Consider the following 11,642-nt stretch of genomic DNA (forward strand, 5'->3'; position numbering starts at 1 on the left):
TTTTTCACACTCTCCATCACTTACAAACACACATAGAAGAGTATCAACACTTATCATTAGGATAAGATACTTTATTGATCCCCATAGGGGGGATTCGAGCGTTGCAGCAGCACACAGACAAGTAGCAAGTAGGTAGTACAAAAGAAATCAAAACAAGATGTTTTAAAATATAGCAGGTTAATCCTGAAACCCAATTAGATTCCAACGTAAGACCTTCATACATTGTTATTGATTTAACTGACCAAATAAAATTATTATTAGCTCAAAGAAATGAGAACATCTGGAAAACAAACCAGAAGGAAACAAAATGCAAAATATTTGACATTGTGCCAATACAGACATCATCAGTGTGTCCTCACATGAATAATCTGTATTCATATATCAAGTTTCCCAGTTTAACGTGTGCATCAGCATTCAGGTTTCTACATTATGATGATAGCTGGTTTCATTCTGAGAGTAATTCCCCTTTAAGACTTCCATTAGCATCTTGATGATAAGCCTGATATAAATGGTCTAAGAGGTGGACCTGCTGATCGAGGATTTCTCTGGCCTTTCCATTCTCTAATGAATGAGTCGGTCAAAGGAACCTGGCAGGAGGTTCCAGTTCAGCGCAGAGAAGATTGAAAACTGCAGGCCTGGGTAATACAGCTCTCCGTGATATTACAGTGTTGTGGTCTCTTGTTGTACGAATAAAAGTGATCTAAGTGCAATCCGCTGCACATATCACGACTGCTTCTCCAAATTAGCCTGTGACTGACAGTATTTCTTATAGATTATTTAGTGCTTTTTAATAGTGATTACATTTGTACATTAATACACTGATTACAAGATTACTCAAACCAATAACCCTTCATTTTAGCAAAGGTGCTTGATTAACTGATTCAGCTTAATTTCAGTTGAGATATCTCAAGAATTTCGATTTATAACTTTATGCATTACATTTATTCATCATTAAATACATTAGAATAATTCAAATTAGACACATTTTCTACTACAAAAATAAGCAACTCTGATTTGATCACTGCACAAGGTAAATACATTAACTTTATTTCTAGCTAAAATAGGTATTTATGATATTGATCAAGACGAGGACTCACAAAATAAAGGTTAAATAGGTGCCATTTGGTCCCAATGATCCTTCCATATAATAAAAAATATAGTGTGTTCTGGTAGCAACATTGATCATTATCTTGATAAACTCCTGAAATGCTGTAGGAGCAGTAATGGGTTGTCTCCTCTAGCCCTGCTGAAACATAAGGCCAACGCATATGTGCACAGTGTCCTCTTGCACATTAAGATAGAAAATTATGCATTCAAAGATGATAGCTGTGTATAATTCTCTCACCGAAGGCGGATAAGATGTAAATAATGTGTTCATAAACAATACAAGTGTACCACTTAGCAGTTAGCTGCATTAAAAGGTTGCCAGTGGTGACATGTAAATATTCCTGATGAACAATATCTTAAAGCTGAGGTAAAAATAAACTTGTAGCAAGTCTACATCAACAGGAACATGATGCTACCATTATCCATTACACAATCATACCAGTATAGTATGTATCTACAGGTGTTATGTGTTCCTATGAAGTTACGTCTAGTAAGTTGTGAGCAACAAAAAAATTGTCTTACATTCATTAAATTGTTTAGAAGCTGTCAGAGATTCGGCCTGTTGTCTACTGTCAGTCTTCTTTTTTTGTGCTACTACTTTAACCAGAGATGGCAGTGAAAATCTGTGCACCAGCCCACCTTGTAATTGGATACTCGGGGCGTCTGGTATTCCCCTTTATCATTACAAGCCGCATATCTAAGAGCAAAACCAAAATATTGTCAAATACAGGTAAAGCCAATCCTTGCCTTCTACTGTATAAAACTTGCTAACCATCAAGTTATTGAGTCAGCCTGAAATTTTGCGAGAAAAAAATGTATCCAAAAAATCCTGATTAGGATGTTGTCCACATACCTTCCCAAGATATATCTAATACCATGGCATTACTTTATACCCGCCTCCAACTGTCATGTTCACTTTTCCCACATCTTTCCTTAACCACCTTCTGCAGAGCCTCAATCACCAAAGTGTAAAAACTGACTAAACAGATCTTTACCAACCTGACCATAACACCATATACAGATTATTACTGATTATTATGAGGCCGGATTTTGTGCACTGCTGAAGGATTTAGATCTTTGTAATTATGTGACTGACAAGCCTCTGCAGGTCCTGTGTTCGGCGCATCGTGGTCTTCAGCACCTCCTCATGGTTCGCCTTCTCTTTGCTGTCATAATCTGTCACGACCTTGTTGGTGATGAGGGACAGACCCAAGACGCGCAGGCCACAGTGACGGGCCACCACCACCTCTGGCACAGTGCTCATACCTACACAGAGAGAGACAGGGACACTGGTTCAGGTGCATTGACATGACGGGAGCATAATCCATATTCAGTCAGTCAGACAGTCAGTTGGTCGGTCAGTCAGTCAGTCAGTCAGACAGTCAGACAGTCAGACAGTCAGACAGACAGTCAGACAGTCAGTCAGACACAGTCAGACAGACAGTCAGACAGACAGACAGTCAGACAGACAGTCAGTCAGTCAGTCAGTCAGTCAGACAGTCAGTTAGTTAGTCAGACAGACAGACAGACAGTCAGTCAGTCAGTCAGACAGTCAGTCAGACAGTCAGTTAGTCAGTCAGACAGTCAGTCAGACGGTCAGATAGACAGTCAGTCAGAAAGTCAGTCAGTCAGTCGGCCACTATCTGTCTTTAATTTTACATGTTCATGTCACAAAATATATTAAGATTCAGATACATTTACAGGCATGCCAAGTCTTGAGTTCATTGTTATAAAAATGATTTGTACTTTACAAAAAGAGGTTGAAAGTGAGATAAGATTGTAGATGTGTAGCTGCTAACGGAATAAAATAAAATATGTAAAATTGGGGTTTAAAGCCAACAACTTATTTGTTTGTGAATAAATAAATAAATCTGCATAAAGGGGAACCACTACTGCTGTATCAAAAGCTGTTTGTATCTATTTCGATTGTATCATCTGTTTTTATAAAAAATTATGTGTTCATATTCACTCTTACCAGTAAGCATTATAAAAAGAGGTTTTCCCAGGACACATCAGTATCCCTTTAAGTAAGCATGAGGGAGCTGTACTAACCCACAGCGTCAGCCCCCAGCGTCTGCAGGACTTTGCACTCTGCGATGGTCTCATATGTCGGTCCAGCAAGCATGCAGTAAACTCCTTCCTGCAGGAAGCTGTCGCAGCTCTGCTCCTTTGCCGTTTGCTTGGCCAGAGCTCTCAGGTCACAATCATATGCATCTGACATGCATGGGAAACGCACGCCAAACCTGGACAGACAATATTTAAAATCATGACACAGTGATAGTGTTTTAGATACACATTTTGCCAATGCAGTTTCAGTGTCATAGTACTGTCTCTGTGTTTGTACCTGTCATCATTGTGCCCACACAGCGGGTTCTGACCCGCAAAGCCAGGCATGTTGATGTGATCCTTAATGAGCATGATGTCTCCCACATTGTAGCTGCCATTGAGTCCCCCTGCTGCGTTAGTCACAATCAGCGTTTCCACACCCAGCAGGAAGAACACTCGCACTGGGTATGTCACCTGGAGTCACAAACATGCTGTGTGTCAGGGAAAGATACTGTCACTCGTTTAATGCTCTGATGTAAAACAGATACTTACAAATAGGAGACACAAGATGGAGGACAGTTGGAAACAACAAACAAGAAAACAACTCAAATATCCTAAAAAGATAACTTGTACATGCAGGTTTATGAATACTATATTGTTACTCTTGTTCCTTCCTTTTTAGAGTGTGCATGTTTTAAACAATTCTTCTCGTGTGCAAACCTTTGTAAAGAAGCAGATGGAAAATATTTAACTCTTGTTACCTTACACTGCAGTGCAGTCACTTTTTCTACCTCACTTTTCTCTCCAGCTGTAAGTGATGTTTTGCTAATTGAATTGTGTTTTGCTAATTGAAGAACTGCTCAGAAGTAGTACCATTGTATCTTTCAGGTCATTACTGTCAATTTGGAATATTTTCCTGGTTGATAAAAGATTTGTATATAACAGTTGTGGACCGTGTCGTAAGTTGACTTGTTCAACAGAAACATTTTTCCAGTCATTATTTAGTATCTATGTGACCTGACTAAGAGGAAGGCAGAAATGAAAAAGAGTCTCAATGAGTTGGTGTTCAGGTACTTAGATGCTAATGTCATAATGCTAACATACACAACCACACTAATGTTAAGAACTAATGTGTTTATTTTTAGCAAACACATTTAGTTGAAACTTTTTTCACATGCTGAATATTAATCATCTCAAATTAAGGTATTACATGGAACATTTTAAAAATGAATGTAGCATATATCAAATTTATACCCTAATTAAATATATCATTAAGTATAGTTAAACTTCCTCTGGGTATGTTGTTCTCAGCTCTTCACACTGACAGGTTAGTGCTTCCTTCAGCTTGTTTATGTGTCACTCAGAAGCTCAAACTTGTTTTTTTCCCCATGTGAACGCCTCTCTGTCAGATGATTAGCCACGGGGGAAGGGAGAAAGCCCCGCCCACTAAAGGATGCCAAAACAACTCACGCTGCATTGTTGTGTTAGCATGCTAATGCTAGCGATCTTTATTATGCTCGTATGCTTCTTTTCTCTAGTCCCTCAATTAAACAACTTTTATACGTGAGGGGAGGAGTCAGCCGGCCGTCTGGGCGATGTAAACAAACTGAAGATATGACTCAGAAAACTCTGAAAACATCACAGACAGTGGCACTCGGGTGTTACACCCATTGTAGACAGTCATGACTCACAGAGTTATTTTCAGAGGATATACTTGATTTATATTATATTTAAGAGTGAAAAATCACATTTTAAGCCTTTAAGTGTGTTGGAATGCTAACACGACTTATTAAACACAGATGATTTGTTTATCATATACTTACTTTTCATGAAACAAAAATGAAAATGTTGGTTTTTGAATAGATCAAAAGCTCGAAATCTCTCAGTGAAGATAATAAAAAGTGATTCTCATCTCATCTGCTAACTTAATCACCTGGATCCAGATTTTTGTTGTGTTTTCCAAGAAGGGTTTAAGGACCATAACACAGAACAAGTCCAGCACAACCTCCTAGAAAACTATATTTATGATATGATTGGTCTGGTATAAATGTATGCAACCTAGCTTTATAGACTACAGTGATTCAGTCAGAGACAGCTTATCAGTGCAGGTCATGATGACTTTGTACAACTGAAAGTATGAAACTGGATTTTATGATTCTGCAGGATTGTAGGGATCATTCCATGAGGAGATAGCACATCAAAGCTGGTAATGTAATAACACCAGCACATTGCCTCTCCACAGGCCAAAGTCTGATATCACACTATGAGCAACTGTGTTTCATCACATTTTTCCAGCTGATCGTTCAACCCACAGGGTAAATTTTTAGCCAAGGTTGTGTGCTATTCTATGGTGTGTCTTACTCTGGTCAAAGTCTAAAAGAGGACATGTTTAAATGACCCGAATGATAACATCAAATAACTCAATCAGAAGCGACTTCAAGGTCAGTTTTCTCTGAAGTTATATCAAAGCCTCCCTTCGTGACAGGAAGAACAGTGTTTGTACATATTTATGATTTTGAAAATAGGCCAACAGAAAAAAGGCGCAGTGAATGATTTTCTCATAATAATGGACAAAGTTAGAGGTGAATCTGTCGGCTTGAGTTCTGTGCAGTTTATCATTCACATCAGCAAGGTTTCAAAATGCAGAAGCAATAAGCCAATGTGAGAAATAGACACGAAGCAACAGAGGGGTAACAAATTGATGAGTCTTCTTTGTGCCATCCTCCAATAACACCATGATTCAAACTTCATTTGAAGGATATATGTGGTGTTTTCCACTTAGCCTGTGGAATATCCCGACATATACTAAATGTATGGATCTGTATTGGACTCTCCTGATTCCTAGATAATGAACTGTACTGAGTTTGTCCCAAAAACTATTGAAGACTTCATTGAAATCTGATACACACAATGATTTCACCCACGTTTGCAATGGCTTAGTTTTTTGTCACCATCACCAGGGGACAAAAAAAGGAAATATTTTCCATTTTTAAAATACTTTAAAATAATTTTGCTTTCCTCTGTTTTCAGAACCCAGAAATAGATGACTCAACAACAAAAGGACTTTGAAAGGATATTTAAGTCTGGATTCCAATCTGAAATTCAGGACAGATGTATTTAGTTGTCACACTTGATGTTGTAACAATATGGCTCACTCTGTGAACAGAAAGCAGTATATCCCTGTTTTCAACTTTGACTTTGTAGTATTGGGTTGGGAAAACATGTTTTTAATTCCTTTTCATTTTTTAATTGACTGACGAAGCAGCGGGAGCAACTTGGGGTTAAGTGTCTTGCCCAAGGACACATCAGACATGTAGCTGCAGGAGCTGGGGATCGATCCCCCATCTTCCGGTTGAGAGACGACCGACTCTACCAACTGAGCCACAGCCGCCCATCTAGACTCCATATTGGGAATGCCAAACTGGTACGATCAAATTCCTACTTTTAAATGAATAGCAGCACAAATACCTGCAAACCCTAATGATATTCCCATCGGCCTCAGCTGTTTGTGTTAAGCGCTAATTTGCCTTTTTGCTGTGAAAATTTGAAGTTGGTTGTAGAAAAAGACAACTATTCAATCTTGTCCTATTCAAGCAGTTTTATATTTTACTGAGATGAAGCTTAAACCTCAGTATATTAGCATTTTCACTGTGGGCATATTGTTATTGCAACCTTGACATTTTGCTTCCAGTCAAAAACATGGCTGTAGACTGTTGTTTTCTTCTTTTTGTACCTTACCATGTGTGTGTCGTAGCCCTCGTAGAAGTGGAATCTTCCCTGCATGCAGACACACTCACAACCCTGCAGCTTTCCAAACACCAGCTGGCCGACATGGCCCTGAACTGCACAGCACACGTTTGTTATTAGCAGATGGTAGCATGCCTTTGTACAGTTTTCAAAAAGTAACAAAGAGTTTTCCTTACAAAACACTTAATTAGGGATGACCTACCAGTGCTGACGGGAAAACGAGGAATATCCTTATATGGAAACACAGTTTTGTCAACCAGCAGGTCAGCCAGACCACTGAGGCCTGAACCACAGATGATGGCAACTTTAGGATGCTGCTCCGTGTGAGCTAAAAGCCAGTCTGCTGTCTCCTTATATTCTTCATAACTGTATCTGTGAGTCATAAAAATAAATAAACATCAGTCTAGAAATGAGAGTCTTTGCTGTCTGAGAAAAGCATACAGGATTACAAAACCACACCTACTAGAATTAATTCAGTGGTGTCTCAATTACAGCAACAAGAGTAAGATAGGACTGCAGACTACTGTATATGGGTTTTGTCATGCCGTAGTGTCATAATACACAATAATGTATAAGAATCATTGAAAATATCTGTTAAAAGATCAGCAGGATGTGATTACTCTGAAATGTAGGAGTACTGTAAATGCGCATTGAAAAGTAACATTGCTTATGAAATAATTAATAATATATTGTGAAACTTACTTTGTCGTTTTATACGTGCCATTAAACATATTATTATGGGGTGCTGATTTGATTGGAAATGCCGTGAGGACCTAGATGAAACCAGACCAAAGACATGTAATGCTGATTATAAATCTGGTTGTGAAGTGTTAACCTGGTTTCTGCTGCCTCTACCTCAAGCTTTGTTATCAAAACACAATTAGACTCGAGGCTGCAGCCTTTGCCAGAACAATCTGCCCAGGACAAACCAGATGATTTTGAGCCCCATGTTAAAGCAACCGTAAAAGATTATAGCATTGGGTGTTTAATCTTCAAGCATTGTTTACATATTTAATTCTAGATCAAAAAGGACCTCAAACAGTTTTAACTAACCTCTGAGAGCGGAAAGTCAAAGTTTTATAAGCGGATAAAGCCCGAATCAACTTTCTGTGTGTTATAGAGTCATTTAAACAACAAGTAATTTATCTATTCTATAGTTCAAACAACTGTTGTGACACAAATGTTGACTGGCTGACATTACCCGCCTGTCAGTTGCAGAAGTTGCACATCACATAATACTTCAGGTGTTATTGACAGCTTTACACACCCACTAACAGGCAAACTTAGGCAGACGTACAGATAATAGCTGTAACTTCTGCTGCATCATTGGTGTGTGATAAAACAGAGCTGGAAGAAAAAGTTGAGAATGATGACTGAAAAACACTTTTTTTAATTGTTAACCCAAAACACTAACACTTACACCAATCAGCGTGTATCTGCAAAAAATAAATCTACCTTGCAACAAAACATGATGAGATGTACTATTTTATACAAGTGATAATATATTGACCCTTTAAACAGAAAGTAAAAGGGAAAATGTTTCTGCACTGCTGAACTTGTAAAAAAGAACTGTTTTGTGTTATTTACTGTGTTGTTTTTTTCAATCCTCAATTACTACTAATTTATTCTTAAAAACATTAACTTTCCAATCACATTGATGCTCATTGATCATGCTGGTTACATAGGCCTATATTATGTAATAGCACAGAAGGCTAGCAGGTTTCACTCGGACAGGCCAGCTGTTCGTGGAGCTGTCCGAGGTGCTGCTGCTGCTTGAATGTGAACCATGATGTGAACAGATCGGATAGGCCTCCAAGTAGTCTGCATTGTTTTTCCTGCTGTTATGGCACAACTTGTAACTAAAACACAAGCAAGTCCGACCGGCCGGACACTCTCATTGGACTTAAAACAATACACTGGCTTGTTCAGCGAGCGGACGACGTTAGTTGTTAGTAACGAAATACAACCAAGATGACCACCTGTAACATAGCCTTCACTATGACGTCAGATGTGTCATCCCTAGAGGAAAGCCCACATGACTACTAATCCTCGGAATAAAGCGTACATCATGTCACTGCTGCCTCAGCCTCTCTAAAATATTTACAAATAGCACACAAACTTTATTAACTTCACAGGCATCATGCGTTGAACGCCAACGGATATCGCTTATTATCTAGGCCTAATTATACTACAGGGTAGCCTTGACAACCATAAGGCTCATTTCAACTGCTCCGCCAACATCCTGTATTATCGCTCTTACCTGCACTGACTGGAGGAGGAGGACGCCGCTGACATATCTGACGATGAGCAGGACAGATTTACTGATAAGACGCCGTTTGTGTGGTTTTTATAAAGGTGCTTTCCGTGCTGCGTTCAAGGGAGATGGAGATTCTGAAGTGACAGAGGAGCGCAGGTCATGCTACGCGCCGACGTCACAGCGTCCAGCGCGAGGGGGCGGGGTCTAAACCCAATGCCGGTCCCTTTGAAGAGTCCTAAATCCAATTTTCTACCAGGCTGAGCAGCTCACTGATCCGTTCACTGACATAGACAAGGCTGGGAAAATAGGAAGAACGCAGTAGATGAAGAAAGAGATAAAGGGACAGAAATTTGAGCAAAATAGTAGGTAATAACTTTCCAGAGAGTGATAGAAGAAAAACAAGCTTATACTAAAAGTGATTAAGTTAGTCAATGTTATAAAAATATTAGCTAGCCAATATTCTCTACATTAATGGCAATAAAGCAAATTGAATTGAAAGTTAGGTTAAGCACACAAAGTTGTACAAACACACTGACAGAAACACACACACACACACATACACACACACACACACACACACACACACACACACACACACACACACACACACACACACACACACACACAAAGACTGCGGAACAATTCAATGTGATGACTAATGGGTTAGCAGAGGCTGCGTGTTGGAGAGAACAGAAAGTAAAAATTGAGTACCATCAGCTGTTGCTGACTAACGTGAACAATAAACAGATAATGTGTAATTACACATTATGACATAAACTATAATGTTTATGATAGGTTGCAGTAAAACCTTGATTTCACATTCATCAACTCATTTATAGGTTTTACAACTGTCTTTTTATGATATCTCAGGCACACTGAGGTCATGTCATCAGGTTTTCAGCAGTGGAGGCGTTACATTCTGAATTGCTCTTATTCAAACAAATAAACTTGATCCTTGCAGTGGTGAGAGGGATCTAAAATAGCATTTTAAACACAATGTGAGCAGTGATATCCAGAAAATGTAAATGTCATTGCTATTTCAGTTACTCACTCTCAGAGTCTGCATAATACATTATTATGACTAGAAGTTATTCTCACTGAAAAGGGATGCAAAAACAAAATAAGATACCAGTTGGGGGACTCTATATAAAGATCAGTTACCTCTGTAAGATATCAGTCCAACATGTATCATGATCACACTCAGTCAAGAGGGATAAATAAGTGGATTTGTAAAGTTGTAGATTAAAATGAGAAATTCCTTCCCTGTCATCATGCTCACTGAGTTTTCAAATCCATTTAGTAGTCCCACTTGTCCTCATGTTGACCCCTTTACACACACAGAGTGGCCTATAAGTGTCTGTGTTGCATGTATCCCTGTGAGTAAGAGAAAATTGGAAAGGGACGAGTGCAATTGAACATGTAATAACAGACATAGTATCTAATAATGACTGTGTTTTGTTTGTTGAAGGTAATACATGGACATCGTCACTGCAGCTTTAAGCGACTGTTACTGACAGTGGCAGTGTGGTTAACCAACTTCCATCTCAGTACTTTTGATTTTTCTGCGTGGTCTGCACTACAGGCCAAGACAAGCTGTTTTCAATTGGTTTTATCTGAAACAACCAGTCATAACACTTGTGTAAGAATTGTTTAACTTGACCAATTGACAGATGAATGCTACTTGGCAAATTTAAATGTGAAAACACAATATGCCCATCCTGCAAAATATAATGTGCTATTTATCAACAAAGTTCAAATGGGGAAAAAAACTATTTGCAAGGTATTGTTTTCAATAAATGTTTTGATTAAGCTAAACTGCAAAAAAGAAAAAAGCCTTAGCACATCCATTTCATAAGACAGGTGCTTAGAAGAGCAATGTGTCCATCTAAACTTTAAGATAAATGCTTGTACACTCTCTAACTTTCAAACAAAGATTTATTGTCAATGTTTCAGTACTAGACCTTCATCAGGGAAACAGTGAGCTTAACTGCAACACAGAAGGCTGACTGAAGTACTTGCAATAAGAGAAGTAATGAAGTAAATATATACAACAGAGTTTCAGCTCTTAGCTGAAGTACTATCCCAGTGATTTAAATGTTATTTTAAGGCTGACTGGGATTCTTACTCATAACAATCAATATTTCTGTCAATCATTATCATACTATACATTTCATTTTTACTGTAGGATAATGATGAATGCAAACCAACCCCATCAAACTTATTTTTTTCTTTTAGTGCATATTTATGATTATTCTTGTTTGAGTGTCCATTTGTTTGTTTTGTTCTTTTTTAAAAAATGATTATCACAAGCATATTGATAACCAACACTGTGACAATTAGTATTTTGTATTTTCGTTAATCCATGGCTTCATCCAAAAAAATATTCACCTCAGAATGTTTGATATTAAGGACATAATAAAGGTCTAAAATCACTTGTTTGCCCATGTAAGATTAAACATTCCCATAATATAAGTGTCCAAGAATC

At 38.3% G+C, this 11,642-nt stretch overlaps 1 protein-coding gene across 2 annotated transcripts; it reads right to left on the reverse strand.

The window, feature by feature from the left end:
- Positions 1-56: 56 nt before the first annotated feature.
- On the reverse strand, positions 57-9,315 carry pnp6 (purine nucleoside phosphorylase 6). Of its 2 annotated transcripts, XM_065956728.1 has the most exons (7): positions 9,161-9,303; positions 7,603-7,673; positions 7,103-7,272; positions 6,892-6,995; positions 3,452-3,627; positions 3,160-3,350; positions 57-2,373 (listed from the first exon to the last, which is right to left on the reverse strand). In XM_065956728.1, the coding sequence occupies exons 2-7, from the start codon at positions 7,629-7,631 to the stop codon at positions 2,177-2,179; spliced, it is 867 nt and encodes a 288-aa protein (XP_065812800.1). In that variant the 5' UTR covers positions 7,632-7,673; positions 9,161-9,303; the 3' UTR covers positions 57-2,176. The 2 variants fall into 2 exon arrangements, with proteins under 2 accessions (XP_065812800.1, XP_065812799.1); XM_065956727.1 differs by lacking the exon at positions 7,603-7,673 and having other exon boundaries at positions 9,161-9,315.
- Positions 9,316-11,642: the final 2,327 nt, after the last annotated feature.

Source organism: Labrus bergylta, chromosome 7 (assembly GCF_963930695.1).
Source record: "Labrus bergylta chromosome 7, fLabBer1.1, whole genome shotgun sequence".
NCBI lineage: Eukaryota > Metazoa > Chordata > Actinopteri > Labriformes > Labridae > Labrus > Labrus bergylta.